Raw genomic sequence first — 21,241 nt, forward strand, 5'->3', positions numbered from 1 at the left:
ATTACACAAATGAAAGATGTACAGTTATACCTTTCAAGTTATTGGTTTTATGACTTTAAAAAGCAAATATATATTCTACAATATATAAATATTTGAATCCTTCCAGCTGATAACCAATAAGTCCATTTGCTCACTTAATCCCTAAAGACTAGATACAATAACTTACAGGGTGTTCTCTTTTTGCTATGATTAGTATGATGTCATTGCATAAATACAGTAATTAAAACTTCTCCTCTTCCCTCTCCCTTTTTAAAAAAATACATTGACTAGTACTTGATATGTTTATCATAGAATAATTTGAGAATAATGGGGTATCATTTATTTTACAGTAATATGCAGCAAGCATTAAAACTAAACAAGAGAGTTTCTAAGTTTACACTGGTTATTTACTACAATACAGAATCACCCTCAAAAGCCAAATACTTTAGGGTTAGACTACAGATGTTAAAATGAGACTCAAGAAGCTCTAAATGGACTGTGCAAAACTAAAATTCAACCATATGTTTAGCATAATATATTCATTAAGATTTATACCTTCATTAAAATTGTCTTGATGCATAAAATTCAATGTGATACCCAACTGCCTTAATAGTAAGGACATACTGAATCTTCCTTTCCAAACCTGAATTCTTGTAAAACTATATTCTAATTATCCAACAAAAAGTGTATTTTATTGAATTTTGAAGCCCATTTAATATTTTAACATGCTTGACTTCAGTAAGCCTACTAACTACAATAGTTTGACCTATTCCCAAATGTGATTCTTTTACAGATTATGTAAAATACAGTATTCTGAGATTATATAGACTGCACCATCTCGGGAAAGCTACAGGTGACTATGAATCAGAAAAACCCTGTAAGAGACTTGCAAGCAGTTACTGTTAAAATAATGAACTTCAGCCCTGAGAACAATGCATTCAAACCATGGCTCAACTGGCAATAGTCTAGTTGAAAAGCAACCATATCAAGCAAAAATTAAAAGGGTCCATTTAAGTTGTTAAATAATATTTATCAACACTTGAGGCAAAAAACAGCCTATAGTACATTTAAAGAATTGAAAAGAAAAACCCTATAAAGACTGGTGCCATAAAAGTGTAACAGTAAGTGAAAATATTTCCTACACCCCCTAGTTTTCCACCTTTTAATTTAGGGAATTGCAGCAGCTGCTAAGAGTTTGCAGTTTTCATGTTCTGGTAGCAGCAAGTTAATAAAATCCCTTAATTTAGAAGCTAGTAGTACAAACCAGGTAAATAGATGAGATCTGTTTTAAAGTGAAGCTTTGAGAGCAAGAAATTCACCTCATGACATTTCTGATCGAGATTTCAGGAAGATGCAGCAGTTTGAATTGCTACTAGTAGCAATTCAAAGGTTTATTGTAAATATGACTTGACAGTAAGCTGAAATAGCTTGCTATTAAATAGCTCAAACATTGGTTTTAAGTTTAGTAAAACATAATACTGTAGCTTAACTGATGAAGTGTCCAAGATACTAGTAATAGATTAGTTTTCGCCAGGCAATTCCATATGTATGATGACCTAATTACTTTCATAGATCTCAAAGTGCCTTACAAAGGTGGATAAGCAATAGGTATTTAGTCATACGCAAGACTGCTACAGAACCAGCTAACGGAACAAACTCTTGCTTGGAGAAGTACTCTCATCTCAAACCTACATTTTGAAGAACTGCAGGCAGTGGTTAGTAGAACTGCCTTTTAGCCTTAAGAAATCTCTCAATCAAGGGACTACTTTGAGATAGCTAGTCCTATACTTTCCAGACACTTGTGGACGAGCTGCATCCAATGTCTGATTGCATCAAATGTTTTAGTTGCATATGAGACCTTTAAAATTGTACTAACACTGTAAGATGCTACACTAGTTGAATTTGTCCAGCCTTTGAACTATATTTTAATATAGTTCTAGCAGCCAGAACTTGCATTAGCTTGGTTATGTCAGTGCTAGACATCCTAGCTGGTTGCAGGCACCTCATCTTGTCCTTAAGACCAGGTCCAGAGGCACTGGTTTTTATTGACCCACACCATGAGATATTGAAACATAACAAGCACTGCTGTTCCCTCCTACCCTCCACTTCCTGGTGGGGTACAGGAAGACAAGGAGAGCATTGAGGTTTAGCTCTTAAGAAAGCACTATAGTTAACACAGGTTTCAGCCTGTAATAGGGTGCAGAGCCTTGTTTTAAGAATTCAGTTTATTGTTGCATATGAAACAAGGTGCTATTTAGGAAGTTCAATCACAATGCCCTGTAAGCAAGGCAGAAATATGTAGTGATACTTGACTGCTGTAAGGATAGTTACAGTACATTGTGCTTTGAGATGGATTAGGTAACTATTTATTGCTAGCCTGAGCTGCACGATGCTTGTCCCCCCTCTATCATGGTATACTAGGCACATGCCTAGTGTCAGTGTGTGTTTTACTTTTCATCACTCAGGTTCACTGTAGTCTACCAGGATATAGATTAAGTTTCATATACAAGTTCAACTCATAAGATAGTTGCTCTACTCCATTTGCAAGGGCAGTATTCCAAGTATTTAAATCATCCCAAATTAGTCAACAGCCATTGAAGCTTAAGGCAAGTTTATAAAGTGGTTCATTAGAAGTAGGCTTGGAAGGACAGATTTTTAAATAGCCATTTGACCATGCTCAAACCAACTAAAATGTCTACATTGATAAACAAAATGTACAGATAAAGAAAAATGCTGCTTGAAAACTTAGTTTGATTTAAGGACATCTAACTGTAGATTTTGACACGTGATGTTGGCCATTTGTGTTTTAGAGATTTATAATTAACTTTGAATCTCAACATCTGCTGTCATTAAGTAGACAGCTCACCCTGCTCCCAAATTTCCTACAACTGAAATTTAAAGTTTGATAAAAATGCTTAATATAAAAAAACAAATCTAGTTCTGCCAAGACCCATTATAGGAAAATGTGACTTGAAGTTTAAGCCATGAACTAGTCTGAGAATGAATTTATAGTAGAAGAATGAAATTCATGTGTAAGAGCACCATACAGAAAGCACAAGATGCTAAGTTAGTGACAATTCTGTCAGTTTTGCAGAGCCTTTCATGTTTGCCATTAAGTTAACGAAGTCATGCCTAAATACACATTTTTAAATGAGTCAGGAACTGCTGTGTTGATGGCAAGCTACCTATGTAGCTTCTGCCATGTTTATTTCTAGAACAGTTACACGTAGTAACTTATTACTACTACTCCCCTATTTGAGCAATGATTATGTTTTATATTGGTGTCTGCTGTGCCTATATTTTATTTATAAATGCAAAAATGTTTGCATTTGAATAGTTAGGTTGCCTTTACACATGAAAGATGTGCATTTAAGTTCCAATGCTACAATTCATTTAAAAAAAAAAAAAAAAGTGGTCAAAAACCTATACTCCTTGTGCTACAAAATCCAAGTAGTTAGAACCTGAACATTTACACCTAACACTGGAAGCACTGCAAGAGATTCCTGTGGAGTTAGTCACTCCTTTTTATAGTTTAAGATAATACAATAAGAGCAACTGAACTGCATTTTTCTATTTTTATTATTTAAGTCTGACAAAGGCCTCAAGTGAAAGTCTCACTTTAACATCTAATCCCACCTACTTGTGCACCTTTAATCTGGCTATGTAACATCCAACCAACATTCTGACTGCCTGCCTACACCAAAGGCAGATTGACATTTTTATAAAGTTACAATAAGCAAGCCAACAAGTTGGCAAAGGGAGATTATAACAAGAGGTAATACAGTTAGTTGCACATGGCCACCAGGACTTTGTCAAGCTAATTGGCATTTTTTTTTTAATCACTTGAGTTTCATGGTCTAAGAAATGTGATCAGCACCCACAATTCAATGAGAATCCCAATTCACAAGATATGAATGTCTAAGTTAAAACAATTCTATGTCAGTTCTAGCTAAATGTTATGGCAAAAAAGCTAAATACTATTTATGTTCTAGGTTAATTTAGAATCCTAGAAACCATCTACTATTTTATCTAAAATCCCCTGAATACTGTACATTGTCTGTGTGAACAGACATGTTTTGCTCAAACAAATAAAATATACCTGCTAATGAATGAAACCATCAGGTTTCTTGGACCCATGAACTGAAACCTACAGGCATGTTAGTTACACAATTCATAAGGAATTAAAACCTCAGTGATTATGAAAATTGCCAGTCAGCCTGCAACACTAATCCAGAATCCAGCACTATTTTGAAACAATCCAAAAAGAAATGAGGTTGCTTGTGAAGGCCATAGCTTTGGTGACAATCAGAACCAAATTTAAGATCTGTGGTTTGTCTGGACCTGAGCAATTGCTCGAGCCTGGAGATCCCATTTATTTGCAGGGCTTTATGGCTACAGCATATTCTTCGCTCATTGCACACATGACTGACACCTAGAAGACAAAAGATAAACATTAAAAATGTATGGATAACAATCACAAGAGACTTAAACCCATGTGATAAAAGGCACCCCACTGAAAACTAATGTTGGAGGGACTCCTATCCTACCTCCTCTTGTTGAGAAGTAGCAATAACTACAGATAACATGGAAATGTATTTAATCTGTCTTTAATACAAAAAGTTTTCTACCCCTGGTCATTCCATCTGGCCCTATGATGCGTTCTCTCTGGATATGCATCCCTTTCTTCGCCCTGCTGCTTGGTCATCTGTTAGTGACTGGCAGCTCTAGGTTCTTCTCTCATAGCAGATGTTAGAGACAGCTAGACCTATCTATACTGACAAACCCTTCTAGTGGAGATGCAGTTTATACTAGCAAGAGTGCTTTTGCTCATATAAGCTGAATTTCCATTAGAGCTTTTATATTTATTGCTCTGTTGGGTAATGGTGTAATTCCCCCCCCCCATTGCCCCAATGCTGAGCCCACATCACTATGCCAGCAAAACTGAAGTTTAGACCAGGTCTCAACTTGGCTTGTAACTTCTAGTTTGTGGAACAGCAAAGCATCTGGACACATGCAAATGCAGCTGAGGTGAGAACCAGCAAGCTTTCCATCAACCACAGAATGGAGACCACTGTTAATTGCTTGAGCTGGGCTATTGAGGTTCATTTCAAAATAGCTATACTCCTAAATTTGGTAGGAAGGAGTTTCAGAGTGTAGGAAATTGGTATGCTTCCAAATTCAGATTGAGAGAATAAGACCAGGACCATTCTTTATCACAGACTCTTATGGAAAGTATAGACACCCTTTAAAACTTGCCCTTTAGTGGCACTTTGATTGCTTTCTGTTCTTACCTGTACATCTTCACCTGCATTGTATTTCCCCTCTATTTCTTTGCCTAGATCACCTTCTGGCAGCTTCAGATCCTCACGAACTTCACCGCTTTCTGTCAGCAGAGAGAGGTAGCCATCCTGAATACAGATCAGCTACAGGGAGAAGTTGGTTTTTAGAAAATTCATACTGCTAATTTGTCTGACTAGCAAGATTTGCTAGTTTGTATTAGTTCAGTATCAAATATTGAAACTAGGCCATCCCATTACTTGCTGCTTCTAATATCAGGGTAGTTCGGAGACAGATTCTACATTAGTCATGTTAATTTTGTTGCCTAATCAGAATACAAATCATGACATTTGACAGTTTTAAATGATCTTTCAAGAGAAGGATTGAAAGCTATTAGTTTCTGCTAAACTAAGTTAAGTTGCACATTTGTTTTCAGTGGTCAAGTTATTAAGCACAGGGGTAATAGAGTCCTGGATGGTAGCACAACTACAAAATAAATAAGCTGACTTGATAAGGATTTCTCTAGGCCATCACATCAGATTCCATTTATCTGAATGAACCACTGCAGTGGTTTTTAACTCTAGCTCTTAAGTGCTGCTTTACAAGGCACACACAAGGTGAGACAGGAAGAAAATTTTAGACTGCCATTTTCTGTATGAAAGTTAAGCTATTTCTAATTGTTGAATGGTAATAGTTAAGGAAGTAACTAGCTTTGGACACCAAAAGGCTAGAATTTCCCATAAGACTGCATCACATATGAAAGTTCATATTTCCTAACAGATCTAGAGAGGGCCTTACTTCTCAGTAACTTACTAGAGGGACCTCTAAGTGAAGGTAAAGAACCAGGACAATAGTCCTAAAAATACAAGTGGGAAGCTCAAGCTCTATAAAATTGTGATTTAGTATTTGGTATGTAGAACCAGCAACTCTGAAGAAAAGTTACTATCCAGAACATGTACACTACAGGCTGCAGAATACATGATGCACACCAGGGCAATAAAGAACAGTCCACCTTGATTAGGAGGTTTAGCATTAGTACTCTAACCATGTGACCTTGAGTTGGCCAATTAATACTAATTGAGGATGTAATTTCATCTGGACAGAAATCAACTAGTGACTTTAAGATGAAAGCCACCATATTTTGCTACCATCCTCCATAAAAACTCATTACTTCAGAGTGATCCATCTTTTGACTTCATTTGCACCAAGTCAGCTGACTGAATTTCTAGTGTCCCTAACTCAGTGCACTCTGAATTCATCACAGCTGTCGCTTCACGCAGACTAAAAGCCTTAATAGAAATGACGAGGCTAGAAACTTGACTATCCTAAGATGTCAATTATGTTATGTCGAAGTGAAAACTAGACTGGCAGGTGGCAGAGATTTGAGGTCTAGTCAGTCTGCCAGCATCCTTCTAACACTTCAAAAAAAGTTATCAAGTTAAAAGGAAATTTGTGAACCAGTTCCCTGCATCTACACTCCTTGATAGTGTTCAGGAGGATCAGAATGACTTTGGAGCAGTGCCATCTAAAAGGTTCAAGTCAATTTCAATTCAAAAGAAATTAAATAGGCAGAATCAGATACAGCCAAGAGTAAATGTGCTGCTCTAAGGAAGTCCAGAAGTCTTACCCAAGATTATCTTTACTATAGGGGCTAGAAAAGACTCTTTCCCAACCTCTGGTATATAACCATTCTCCTTTCCCCATTATAGAGTCATATTACCATCTTGTACTCCCTGACAGCATAATGAAGTTATCATCCCAGACTTCAGGCCAAAATTTTAGAGTGCACTGCTAGTATGCTCAACAAGGGAGTAATAACTACCCTCAGGCTAGGTCTATACTACCCGCCTGAATCGGCGGGTAGAAATCGACCTCTCGGGGATCAATTTATCGCATCCCGTTGGGATGCGACAATCGATCCCCGAATCGACGCTCTTACTCCACCAGCGGAGGTAGTAGTAAGCGCCGCCGACAGAAAGCCGCAGAAGTCGATTTTGCCGCCGTCCTCACAACGGGGTAAGTCGGCTGCGATACGTCGAATTCAGCTACGCTATTCACGTAGCTGAATTTGCGTATCTTAAATCGACTCCCCCCTGTAGTGTAGATGTACCCTCAGAAGAGAAAGAAAAAGGGTCTGAAGTGGGAGAAGCAACTTTTTTTAGTTTAAAGCTAGCTAAAAAATTTTGACATGCAGTTTAGGAGTGGAGCTAATTTACTTGTAGTAACTGAAATTTGTCATTATGGCAACAGTTAGGAAGCGGTCTCAAAGCACCATCGGTAAACAGACTCACTTGATAGTCATTCCTCTTGATATTTGGAACATCCATGTTATGAGTGGATGGGCAGATATCTTCATATTTTTTGCCAGTGAAAATATCAATACCAACCAAATGAACCTGCAAGAACAGTCGTAAAGAGCAATTAGTTTTTCTTCACTTAGGATCAGTCACTGGCAGCCTGCTGTTCAAGGCAACAGTTCAAGTTACTGGTTCATTTTACACACAAAACCAATTCCACTTGAATGGGAGGGGCAAGAATTTTAGTCCAAGAGTTTATGCATAACCTGAAAAAGAAAGTTCTGCTTGCACCCTTTCCCCCACCCCTGGTCACATATGAAGATGGTCTGAAATATTTGTCATAAAAGGAGGAGTGTAAGAAAATTAGAGCCTTGGTATCCCAGTTCTACAATGACATCACTAGATTTGAGACTAAGGCTATGTTGGTTAGGAGTGTGAAAAAAATTTCACTCCTAACTACTGATGTAATGCCAAAAGGTCTCTTTTCCCAAGCCTACAGTAAAAAGTTTGTGCTGGCAAAGATATATACTTACAAACCTTAGCTTGGGCCAGGCCTGAAAGATGAGAGGGAAATGGGATTTAAGCCTGTCTCCCCCAGTATTAGGGGCATTTCTAGAAACGCCCCAGTATTGCCAACACCAAACTAACCTATTCACAAGTCTTTTTGCTATGGCTTTAGACGTGTTTGTGCTGTTACATGTCTACGCTAAGACTCCCATGATTGCCAGACTGAGCTGAACTAGTATTACCACAATGGAATGTAGACTAAACCCTGGTATAAACCAGGCTATCAACTGTTAACTCCAACTAAGGTCTCTGTCCACCCTCTTAAACATCAGAATCTGGGCTGTTTCCAGGACACTTAACTAAGAGACACAAATGAACAAGGTAGTTACCTGCCCTTATCTTTATTTTCGTAATTATTTCAGGGCATCTTAGCTGCTGGTAGGCACTGAAGACATTAAAACTAGCTTTAAGAACAGTTTCTAGAGAAAGATACTAACCAAAGGTATGTCTACACTATGGCCTCTACAGCTGCACAGCTACCACAGCACATATGCTCCCTGCATCAACGGCAAACATTTTCCATTGATATAGGTAATCCAACACAGCCCTGAGTGATGTAGCTAGTCAACCTAACAAAATGTAGGCCAAGCCAGAGGGTCTGATAGGAACTTTTTAAAGCCATGAGAGTGCGTCATTTCCCTCCCCCCCCCCCCCCCCACACACACACACACACATCTCCTTACTGCTCCCAGGGGTGGGTGTAGATCTTAGATTTTTTTTTTGTATCTTTAATTAATTGCTGTTAGCCTCTATTGTTTAGTAGACACACCATAGGCTTCTACTTCAACTGTAGAGAAGACTTAAGTACTCAATTAGCATGTGGTAAAAGCCAAGTATTTGTCACCTAGAACAGAGACAAGGGGGTGTCTACACCAGCCTTCAAAAAACAGGGTAAGTATATCAGTTAATTGCTAGTTCGCTAGAGACACAAGAATCTAAGTGAAACCATACCAAGGACTAGTGCAAAGTATGTCTACTTAGCTAAGCCATATAGATGGTCTCAGAAAGTGGGGGTGGGGGGGAGGGAGACTCTTCCCGATAGTACTTTACCTTAACTCTAGATTTTTGACTAAATTAGGATTTAGAAAGTCTATTAAATGTGTTATATGGAGTCCTTTAATATGTCAGAGGCACTGCCAGTTCTCTACAGTAGGCTGTTAACATGCATTACTCAACACCTTCCAAATCCTTCTTTTAGGCAAAGGCTAGTCTAATCCCTCTACCTTCTCAGAGCACTTCCATCAAGTTAATAAACTCTAGTTCATCCCCATGTAAATTTCAAGAGTCCTCAAGCAAAAGGCATACATGGGATCTCGTCTTGAATATTACCCCCACTGTTTATCATTTGCTGTAGAGCTGGGATTGAATAGTACAGAAAACTTGCTCTGAGGCATGGGCACACCGGTATTATGTACATAATAATTCCATAGCTAAGGATTTGACAGGTGATATGTGCAGTGTGTGTTTATTACACACCTTATTTATATAAAAATAAGTAATTGAGGGAGGAGATATTCAAGCCCAAAAGCAAAGGTATGAGAATGTGCCAGTCTTGTTTACCTTGGCATGACCATGTTTGCCGGTCTTAGAGGTTGACATTTCAACAATTTTGCAAGGACGTCCCTTGAGCACGACGAAGCCGTTCTTGCGCAGCGCAGAGCACTGCATGGGGTAGGTGGAGGAAGCACCAGCATCTCCAGTCGTGAAATCAATCTCATCGGCCATGGTGCGCTGGGTCTACTAGAGAATAAGAAGAGGATGCAGCTTTTACGAGCAAACCAGACAGCTTAGAAACACGTGGGGGGGGGGGGAGGGTCCCAGAGCTCAGGCTACAACCCGAGCAGCTGCACAGCAATTAAGCAACCCCTTTAGCCCGGGACAGCCGCGGGGGTTTATCTGCAGTGCACATACGCCCTGCCCCCGCGCTGAGCGCAAGGCGGGTTGCTGGCTGCCCGGGCAGCACGTGCTTCTCGGCAGCCCCTCAGCCGGGCGCAGGGTGGAGGCCTCCAGGACACCCGGCCCTGCCCACGTGCCTGGGGCAACGCCGCTGCAGCGCCCGGCCGGAGCGCGGAGACAGAGCCGCCCTTGCCACACACACCGTGTGCGGGGGGCCGACGAGCCCCACGCCGGGCCCAGCCCCCGGGGAGGGTGAAGGGCCCCAGCCTCCCACGGGGCTCCCGGCCCGGCCCGACCCCGCGCCGGCAACTCCGGGAGCGGCGCGCGCCAGGCCCGGCTCTTACCCGCCGATTGGAAACGGAGCGTCGGTCGCTGCGCACACGCGCCCGGCCTCTAGCACTACAGCCGGGGAGGAGGGAGACAGGACAGAGCGGCACAACCTCACGCGCACTCCTCTATTCCCTCGCCCACCCCCCCACTTCCGCTTTGTACCCGCGGGCGCAGCTCTCATTAGCTGCCAGGAGGCCAGGTTAGGCGGGGCTCGGAGTGCCTCCGCCCCTTCCATGTGACTCAGCGCGCACAAACTTCCAGGTCACCCGCGCGCCGCGCCCCGCCCCTACCGTGGCGATTCACCGCCGCTCAGCATTGGTTGGAGTCTGACCACGTGGTGCGGAAAGTTCGCTTTCTCCCACCCTTGATGCGCTCCTCCTCCACATGCCTTAAAGAAACAGCACTTCCGCTTGGGGCGTCTCTCCAACCGGAAACAGGGTTGCCCACAGGCATGTGGGGATGAGCCGCGTCTCGCCTACTATGGAAAGCGGCTTGGGTCACAATACCCCCTCCACCAGCAGCTTGTCATGTGACGCTGGCGGCCATTACTACCGAGGCAACTTCAAAGCGTGTAAAGGGGCCGGTTTGGTGCTTGCCTTTTGCAGGCAGGGGGCAACGGCGCCGCGGCGGCGGCCCTGCCACTGAGCCAATCCACCGTAGCAGTGCCCCCAGGCAAGGCCCCTGAACCCTAGGGGTGGGGCCCCTTCCCCGCAGCTCTTCCGCCCACTATGCCGCCTGCTCCTGGGGAGGCCATGCTGCCCGTCCCTGCTGTAAGGGCCGTCCCTCCTTTGGTGCCACACATCCTGGCGGGGCAACTCTCCTTAGCGCCTGCCAGGGGTGCACATTCTGCAGGACTGTGGCATGTAGTGTTGCCAGAGTATTTCAAAAATAAGAAGTTGTTTTCTTAGCAGCCCTGCACTCCTCCTCTTCCTGATGATATCATTATTATTAATAAAAACAACAAGGAGTCCTTAAACCTATCATTAGTATTAATAATAAGGAGTACTCACCTACGTTCACCACAGGTATTTCTTGCTCCTTTTTGCAGCACTCAGCAATTCCTGATCTTGTACAGAGATGGAAAAAATAAGGGATGTTCCTTGTAATAAGGGACTGTTGGCAACCCTACACATAACTGGCATGTCCCCCCACCGCCTATGAAACACCAGGCCAGGAGTGAGACTCTCCCCTTGCATTCCACTCTTGCCCCATTTCAGAGTTACTAGCCAAATCCTCAGAACACTAGCTCAGAAGCAGCTATCGCTCATCCAACGGAGAGAGAGGGTGGGCCAGAGCTGACCAGGCTGACTTTGCCACACTGCCTTTCAGATAAATGGGCCGAAGTATGCTTGTCCAACTTACACTATGTGGATCTTTGTCTCTTTCTAGTGGTTAGATGCATACAGAGGTTTATGAATCTGCTACTACCACCATCCTGATGTGTACTATTGTTGTGCTCTAGTAATGGTTTATGCTTTGAGATCCCAGGTCCAGCTGAGTGAGGAAAGGGCATCGTATATTTGCTATGCTCTTTTTAACTACTAGGTCGTACTCTGCTAACAGAAGCAGGAACAGAACCCAGGAATCCTGCTACCCAACATTCTAATGCTAGTTCACAAATAAAAATAACAAGTAGTCCTTGTGGCACCTTAGAGACTAACAAATGTTTAAGCTTGGGCATAAGCTTTCATTGGCTATAACCCACTTCATCAGATGCATGAAGTGGAAAATACAGTAGGCAGGTATAAATATACAGCACATGAAAAGATGGAAGTTGCCTTACCAAGTCGGGGGTCAGTGCTAACGAGGCCAATTCAGTTAGGGTGGATGTGGCCCATTCCCAGCAGTTGACAAGAAGGTGTGAGTATCAACAGAGGGAAAATTATTTTTTGTAGTGACCCAGCCACTCCCAGTCCTTATTCAGGGCTAATTTAATGGAGTCAAATTTGCAAATTAATTCCAGTTCTGCAGTTTCTCACTGAAGTCTGTTTTTGAAGTTTTTTTGTTGAAGAATTGCTACTTTTAAGTCTGTTATTGAGTGAACAGGGGGATTGAAGTGCTCTCCTCCTCCTGGTTTTTGAATGTTACAATTCTTGATGTCTGATTTGTGTCCATTTATTCTTTTGCATAGAGACTGTCCAGTTTGGCCAATGTACATGGCAGAGGGGCATCGCTGACACATGATGGCATATATCACATTGGTAGATGTGCAAGTGAACGAGCCCCTGATGTTGTGACTGATGTGGTTAAATCCTATGATGGTGTCCCTTGAATAGATATGCGGACAGAGTTGGCAACGGGCTTTGTTGCAGGGATTGGTTCCTGAGTTAATGTTTTTGTTGTGTGGTATGTAGTTGCTGGTGAGTATTTGCTTCAGGCTGAGGGGCTGTCTGTAAGCGAGGACTGGCCTGTCTCCCAAGGTCTGTGAGAATGAGGGATCGTCCTTCAGGATAGGTTGTAGATCCTTGATGATGCGCTGGAGAGGTTTTAGTTGGGGGCTGTAGGTGATGGCTAGTTCACAAATAGTTGTATTAAAGCTTGTTATATCCCCAGTTCAGGCTACTCCTCATAGAGGATAACAGCATGGCTCCCACACCAGTCACTCCTACCTGCTGACATGTCTAGGAGAAAAAATACATTTGTTAGTTTGAGAACACAGGAATAATTATTAAAATGAATTTATATTGCAAAACATTATATTTAGAGGTGAATTTGGGTGTTGTGTTAATATTTGTTTTGTTATTCTATTTTCAATGTTTGTATTCTGCTTAACAGAAGCTGCCCCTTTGAGAACAAGGTGGGGCTGAGGGTGAGGCTCGAAGAAGACAGAGTAGTGTGGGGGAAGTGTTGCTTCTGTATGCAGAGATTGGAAGACTCATGAATTAGCCCATATCTACACTACGGGTGCTGGAGCGGCAGAGCTGCAGCTATGCGTCTGTGGCACTGTAGCATAGACACTTCCTACAGCAACTGAAGGTTTTTTTTCCCGTCAGTGTAGGTAATCTACCTCCCTGAGTGGCGGAGCAATCAACGGAAGAATTCTTCCATTGAGGTAACTGCATCTGTCAGTTTACCTATGGTGCGGTGGTGTGAATTTTTCACAGCCACTGAACAACATAGCTAGGTCACTCTAAATTTTAAGTGTAGACCAGGTCTTAGCCACCTTGCTTTAGCCTAAGGGCTTATCTATATGGGGCATTTACCAGCATAACTATGCTGATAGAATTATACTGCTATAGTTATGCTTCTACATTTCCCCATGTAAATAAGCCCTGACTCGACAGAACGTGACCACAGCAGTTGAGTTCCACATCCTGGCTGTCATGCCCCATGTCCACACTGATGTTGTATCTAATAATGAGCGAGACAAAGATTTATAAATAAATAAAGATATCCTATCTCCTAGAACTGGATTGAAAGGTCATCAAGTCCAGCCCCCTTCCTTCACTAGAAGGACCAAGTACTGATTTTGCCCCAGATCCTACCACCTCAAGGATTGAACTCACAAAGCTGGGTTTAGGAGGCCAATGCTCAAACCACTGAGCTAACCCTCTCTCCTGGCTGTTTCTCATGTTTCATATGCTATTACATCCTTGTGCTGTCAGGTTTGGATCCCATTCAGTCTAACAACTGGAACTGACAGATGCTGTTTTGGAGATGATGTTTCTCTGGCATGCAACTGCCAAAGCTGCTGCTGTTTCAAGGGTGGCTTTTTGCCCACAGAAAATAGTGGCCAGCACCTTACGGACATAGAGCCATGGACTTAGTTGATGTGTTTTTCCCCTGTGGAGATCACAGCTGGATCAGAGCTACAAGCATAGAGTGGTGGGAATCCGTTATGATGGAAATATGCGATGACCAGCAGTGGGCCCCAAACTTTCATACGAGGAAAGCAACATTCCTTTAGCTGTGTGAGAACTTACTCCAATCCTTGAGCTCCAGTACACCTGGATGAAAGAGGCAATAACACTCCAGAAACAAATTGTTATTGTCCTCTGGAAACTGGAACCTTGGACTGCTGTAGAGCTGTTGGTAGTTGATTCAAAGATGGCTAATCCACAGTTGGCATCATGGATAGGCAATTATCACTCTACTGGTAAAAGTTGCCACAAAAAGCCAAGAAGCACTGGTATGGGTAATAGACATCCATCTGTCTAGACACTTCATGGCCTCTCCTTGTTGCTGTAGCCAAAACCCTCACAAACACCATTGTGAGGTGGAATAGTGCTGTTATCCTCATTTTACAGATGGGGGACTGATGCACAGGGAGAGTAAGTGACTTGTCTAAGCTCACCCAGCCTGGGTGGAGCATGACATTGAACCCAGTTTACTCCTATTATTTTTTTATTTGGATTTAAGTAGCACCTAGAGGCACCAGTCAGAGATCAGGGCCAAATTGTCCTATAGCCATTTAAGGGTATGTCTACATTACAAGTGCTATAGCAGTGCCGCTGTAGCACTGCAGCTATGCCACAATGGTGCTGCAGGTAGGCGTTTGCTACAGTGACGGAAAAGCTGTTTCTGTTGCTGTAGTAAATCTACTCCTTTACAGTAGATAGGTCAACAGAATTCCTTCATCGACATAGCAATATCTATAGCGGGACTTAGGTCGGCTTAACTACATCTCTCAGGGTGTGAATGTTTGAGGGATGTAGCTAGGTCAACCTCAGTTGTTGGTATTAAAAATCAGGACTAGGAATCAGGAAATCTGGGCTTAAATCTGTGACATACTACCTTTGTGATACTAGGAAATATTCTGACAGAGGTAACTGTCAGTTCTAGGCAGGTAAGGCCTGAACTACACCCAGATTTTGTACAGTATAATTTACAGTTAGGGGTGTGATTTTTTTTTCTGAAGTAATTATAATGGTACAACCTCTAGTATGGATGCAGTTATACCAGTATAAGTAGATGGGACTAAGCTATAGTACATTTATACCTGTGATAAGCACATTTAACAAGTATAACTGTACCTTCACTAAGGGGTTGGTAGTTAAAGTGGTGCAGACATGGGTCTTGTGGGGGTGGAAAGCGAGAGCTTTATATTGTGACGTTTCACCACGGTGCTTTGACTGTATCACAGTGATTCCTTTGAAACAACCTCCATTCCCCTCACGCAATCTTAATATGTTCCCCTCCAAGATAAATCCACTGAACCTCACACAAATATGAGGCAAGTTAAATGAATAAAATCGAGTAAAATATGGTTGCAGGTTCTCTAAAAACATCTGTCATCTGGCGTTGTTCCTGTGAGAAGCCTCTGTTCAATGGTTTCTGCTGCACTTTACTACTTTGATCTGCAGATGGTGCTGGTGAGTTTGAAAGGAAAATATCTAAAGTTAAATGTGGCATTAACAGAGCCTATTTATTATACTAGGTTTCAGAGTAGCAGCCGTGTTAGTCTGTATCCGTAAAAAGAACAGGAGTACTTGTGGCACCTTAGAGACTAACAAATTTATTAGTTATTTATTAACCCAAAGAAGTGGGCTGTAGTCCACGAAAGCTTATGCTCTAATAAATTTGTTAGTCTCTAAGGTGCCACAAGTACTCCTGTTCTTTTTATTATACTAGGTATTTGTAACAGGCACAGTTTGGCTAATGGTGTTGTAACAATCTTGGGGTTTATTAAATAACAAACCAGTGAATGAGAAAGGAATAAAACTTTAATAAAACAAACTGGAGAGTGTCTCTGGTGAACAGCCATGGGGTATTCCCAACCCCCACTCCCTTTTCCGGCCACATCTCCAAATTTCCACACTCATAACACCATCCCTTATGAGGGAGTGTCTCCAAATCACAATAGTTCATAAACATATACATCTTCCCATTTAAAGAAAAAAGAATTAACTCTCTCTCTCGCTCTCTCTATATTTATATATAATGATTGTTAACTGTTTCTCTCTCTCTCCCCCATCTCTCTCTCTCTATATATATAGGGTATTTAGAGAGAGAGAGAAACAGTTAACAACTATCTAATAACACACACATTCAATTCTCAACCCATCTAGTACATTTCTATAAACCCAATGTCTCAACTACTTAGAGAGGAGAGGTTACCAGCACCCCACTGTGAAGTTAGTCTTTACCACTCACTTTCTTCTAACCCCTTCTCCAGGCAGGTTAGCAAGTCTCTGTGAGTCTTTCAGGACTTTTAGGCTTTGTCTACAGTAGCACTTTTGTGGGTAAAATTTTTGTTGGACAGGGTGTGGAAAAAACACCTCCCTGACCAACATAAGTTTCACCTTATGCCACTTGTTGGGGGTGGTTTAATTATGCTGGCAGGAGAGCTCTCTCCCGCCGGCAAAGAGTAGCTACACGGGAGACCTTACAGCGGCACAGCTATCACAGTACAGCTGTGCCGTGATAAGGTCCATAGTGTAGACATAGCCTTAATCTCCCGCTCTGATTTCATTAGTGCCTGAGTTGTTCTCTTGTTCCTTGACAGTTTCTTCTTTGTGCCTCGATGATAAAGGATCAGTCAGATGGGAAATGCCAGAGTCCACCTCAGCTGTCAATGTGTTGGAGCTTTCTGGGATTACTCATAGATCCCTTCGATTACATCACAATGTGTCCCCCTGGTCTGTCTGGACTACATAAGACCTTGGATTCAGCTGTTCTCTAATGGTATCCCTTTGGCCCAAGTATTAGAGATTTGATTCCTCAGACACACTCTATCACCTGGGTTAAGAGATGGGAGATCATGGGCCCTTTTGCCAAAATAATATTTCTGCTTCCACTTCTGAATTTCTTTCTTCTTCTGTATGGTTTTATTGTTATGAAATTTCAGCAGGTTAGCATTAATTGGTAAGTTGAATCTGCTCCTTCTTCCCATTAACAGCTGAGCAGCAGAAAAGCCATTCTCCAGAGGTATATTTTGGTAAACCAATAAAGCTTTATACAAATCATCTCCACGGTCAAAAGTCTTTTTTCATAAGGTTCTTTTGCATCCATATAGACTTTCCCACAAATCCATTGTATTGGGGGTAATTTGGACTTGATCTTTTGTGATGAAAATCCCAATCTATGGCAAATTACCTAAAATCTGCACTGAAAAATTGGGGCCCATTATTGCTAAAATCTTCATTTGGAATTCTGTGTCTGGAGAAGATTCCCTTCATGCCAGCCATCACTTATTTACTATTAGTACTGTGCAGTGTGCAAATTTCTGGATACAGAGAATAATAATCTGAGACTATTAACTAATTCTTTGATTGCCAGATAAATAAATTTGTGCCGACCTTTTGTGGAACTGGATGAGGTCTCAGTGGCTCTGCTTATTGGCATGGCTTGGATCAAGCAGGAAAAGCAGTTTCCCACCACATTAGTGATGCTGTGATTGATCCGTGGCAATACAACAACTCTTGTGTTCATTGTTTGCACTTCTCAGTTCCTAAATAACCCTCATGGGTCTTCTGTAGAATTTATTTTTGGAGATCCCACCATGTAACAAGCTTGGGGTTCATTAAATAACCATCCAGTGAATGAGAAAGGAATAAAACTTTATTAAAACAAACTGGGGAACATCTCTGGTTGTCAGCTGCACACAGCCATGCGGTGTTCCCAACCCCTGCTTCCAAGGCACATCTCCAAATTCCCACACTGGCATCATAGTCTCTTATGAGGGAGTGTCTCCAAATCACAATGTTTCATACACATATCTTGACAGGTGTGATGGGGATAAGTTCAGAACTAGAGACTTGGGGTTACAGATTTCATCCCAACGACCTAGTTGGGTTAAATGGGCAAGCGAGTTTTGACACCTCCAACATTTTGCAGGCTCTGTTTAACTGAGTTGATTGACAGCAAAATGCCAACCTATCAGCTTCATCCCCCTCTATATTTTGAATCACATATTCTTCTGATGTGGTGGATTAGTATACAAGTACGTATTGAGGCAAAAGTGGCAATTAACTAGTCTGACATCAGAGTATGAAGTTGGCGCTCATGCCCTCTAAAGGTAACAAGCAGATTTCTGTGTTTCAATGCTAATATGTACTGCAGATGGCTGATATTTCTCCTTATATTGGGGGGTGGGAGTGCAGAAGCTTGTTTTGTGCTATTTCCTTTGCAATGAATACCACAAGTACACACACACACACACACACTTTCAGAGGTGCTGACTGCTATGATGTCACAAATACTCCCGTACAGCTAGACAGATGGAACCCAAAGCAGAACAAGGCCTGCTAGTTATTTTTGAAATCCCCAACTCAGTTGCTTTAATGCTATTAGTAAGCCAACAGAAGCCGCTTAATATTCCCCCCAACACCTAATTAAGAGCATGCCTGCTTAATTGCGATAGGAACTACATTCAGTGCAATGTATATAAATGACTCTAAACAACAGGCTAATAGTGAGTACCATTGTGAAAAATCCATCTAAGTGGCACCTCTTGTTGTTGTCTGCAAACCTGTTCTCTTCAGTTAACAGCTGCGAACTGATATGTGCTGGCATACATTTTGCATTGCAAGAACTTTTTTTCACTTAAAGCAACTTCTCTGCTCTATTGTAGCTACTAAGCAAATCAGTTTTAATGTTTTAAATGGGCCATTGCTGATTTCTAAATGAAGCTTTAATTTAATAGGCATATATCTGTCTAGATCAGCAGTTTTCAAACTTTTTTGAGCCGAGCCCTCTCCTTTAGTTACAATTTTTGGTTGTGCACCCCCAATACTTGCCCCTCCCCCTCAGGTTTTCGGGGTGGGAGAAGTCAGTGGGCATGGAGGTGGAGCCAGCACTGGGCGTGGAGGCATTGCTACTGACCCATAGGCTGGGTGGCCCACTGACATGAGTCGGGAGTGGAGGTAGCACTCCCTCCTCAAGCCCCAGTGTGCAGGGCTAGCCTGAGCTGCCTGGCATCACCATTCGCCTCCCCGAAGGTTCCTCCATGCCCCTTTAGCGGTGTGCACTCCACAGTTTGAAACCCTCTGACTTAAGCACATGCTTAACTTTAATGGGTTTTGTATAAAGTTAAGCACATGCCTAATTGTTTTGCTGTATCAGGGCCTTGATCTCTGCCAAATTCATGAGAACTTTCGCAAAGGAGCTCCTACTTGTACATGACTTCAGTGGGAGAGGAACACCTCAGAAAGTGCACAGCACCTCAAAGGACTGCCCTGAATTTATAGCAGACCTATTGACTCAGCCTCTTTCTCATCAGTTGTTTGATTCAGTAGAAAGAGGGTACCCAGTTGGAAGGAAATCGTGGAAAACCAGCATGAAGTGAGGCAGAAAAATCTGCAATAGATTTATGCAAAAAAAAAAGTTAATGGGTCCAAATGTCCTGAGCTTGTTGGATTAGGGAAATCAAGCTAATTTTAAAATTATGCTTAGAGAGTTGGAAAGTGGATGTTGTCAGCCATTTATCTGACAGAACAGAGAAGTTCTAATGGCAATAATCTCAGTGCATTAGGAAAACACCATCAAAGGTCTTGCTGACAAGATGCTTTTCCAGGGATTATTAATTATAATGTGTTATTAGCTAACTGCAGCATGGGAACATCCTTTGCATGTTAACTAAAGTGCAACAGCCATTTAGCTAATAAGCATGACTTGGTCATTTAAATGATCTTAATGATTAGCAAGTTGGTAAAACTGTAACATTTAGAGATAAACATAATGATTGGACAAGCTGTATATCAGGAACAAGTTTAAGCCGGAACATGCAGATAAAGGGACAGGTTCTAAGGGCCAAACTGATGTGATGAGACAGCAGTAAACATGTTTCTAGATATAACAAACTCTGTAATGACCTTTTTCTTTGCAAGTCACCAGACACGGTAAAGTACACTTGCAATAGCTTGGCCTAATGTAGAACATTAACCCTACAACATAGATAAAGGCTTGCACGTCATATAGTGTTAATACTCTGGTCAGCGCTGGACCACACAGTGATAAAAACAGCCTTTTTTATGCTACAGCCTGCACCAGTGCTACCACTAGCAGAGGTGCACCCCCTGGGAATTCTGTGTCTGAAAAATCCTTGTGTACACATAACCCTTTTCTCTAGAGGAGTCTAGCAGGGAGTGAAATGATTTTGAATAAAACTGATCAAGGAATGTTGTTCAGGAACGGTACAAAGAGCACAGATGGGATTCCCCACTGTGATTCTGTAGCTCATGGACCATAAAAGAATTTAGATGCTTTTCTTTGTGTCAGCATTAGCTGAGAAGCTAACAAAGTTTGCCCAGGAGCTCTGTACCAACAGAGCTGAGAGTGTATGTAAAGGTGATGCATATTCACACTATCTGATTCACATAATGTTATCATCAGCACATGGAAAAAATAGTCATACATCCAGCAAAGAAGAAATGAATCTGTTGTGGGATAGTGGCTGCTACCTTTGCTGGACTCCTTCTCCAAGCTATACGGACAGTGATGCTGGCAGACCAGCTGCCAGATCTTGCCAAGGCTTTAAGGCCTCAGCCAAGCACTGACAAATTCGTTGCTGGAAACCAGTCTAGCTCACCTGTGTGTTAGTATGGTTAAGGTGGGTATTGAACTTATAACAATGTGTTTAGTATTTAGACCTTTGTGAAATGCTTGGAAGGTGCTACATGTATTAATCCTACTTATAATGTCTGTATCCCATGCTATAAGGTAATGCTGAAGTGTTTGGGCTATAGCTTTAAAATGTTTGTTCTGATCTACGTAACTCACCAAACAAGAAAAAACTGTACCTTGTGCAAATGCTAAATCCCTATGAAAATATATTACCTCTTGCCCATCAGGAAGGACTATCAAAACTAAATGGGCCATGGTGGGGCATCACAATACAAAGACTTTGCTAATTGCCCCTGTACACCCATGAAGAGGCTATGTGCAAAAGGACTCGTCCCATCAGCGTGAATGCTGGAAGAAGGAAATAAAGATATCCGACAAGAAAATTTTTCATC

The 21,241-nt window shown here is 41.9% G+C and overlaps 1 protein-coding gene across 2 annotated transcripts; it reads right to left on the reverse strand.

The window, feature by feature from the left end:
* Positions 1-267: 267 nt before the first annotated feature.
* EIF5A2 (eukaryotic translation initiation factor 5A2) lies at positions 268-10,483 on the reverse strand. Of its 2 annotated transcripts, none has more exons than XM_054040360.1 (5): positions 10,361-10,483; positions 9,681-9,857; positions 7,548-7,652; positions 5,271-5,402; positions 268-4,411 (listed from the first exon to the last, which is right to left on the reverse strand). In XM_054040360.1, exons 2-5 carry the CDS (start codon positions 9,843-9,845, stop codon positions 4,352-4,354), a joined length of 462 nt encoding a protein of 153 aa, XP_053896335.1. In that variant the 5' UTR covers positions 9,846-9,857; positions 10,361-10,483; the 3' UTR covers positions 268-4,351. The 2 variants fall into 2 exon arrangements, with proteins under 2 accessions (XP_053896335.1, XP_053896334.1); XM_054040359.1 differs by having other exon boundaries at positions 9,681-9,860.
* Positions 10,484-21,241: the final 10,758 nt, after the last annotated feature.

The sequence above is a fragment of the Malaclemys terrapin genome, chromosome 9 (genome assembly GCF_027887155.1).
Source record: "Malaclemys terrapin pileata isolate rMalTer1 chromosome 9, rMalTer1.hap1, whole genome shotgun sequence".
In the NCBI taxonomy this organism is placed as follows: Eukaryota; Metazoa; Chordata; order Testudines; family Emydidae; genus Malaclemys; species Malaclemys terrapin.

Excerpts from the sequence above, each read along its gene's own strand:
- EIF5A2 (XM_054040360.1), bottom strand. The coding sequence starts at position 9,845 with ATGGCCGATGAGATTGATTTCACGACTGGAGATGCTGGTGCTTCCTCC. Across the intron at positions 7,653-9,680 it reads GCAAACATGGTCATGCCAAG|GTTCATTTGGTTGGTATTGA; the intron begins GTAAACAAGACT and ends CTGTTCTTGCAG. Across the intron at positions 4,412-5,270 it reads ATGCAGGTGAAGATGTACAG|GTGTCAGTCATGTGTGCAAT; the intron begins GTAAGAACAGAA and ends TTTGTCTTCTAG.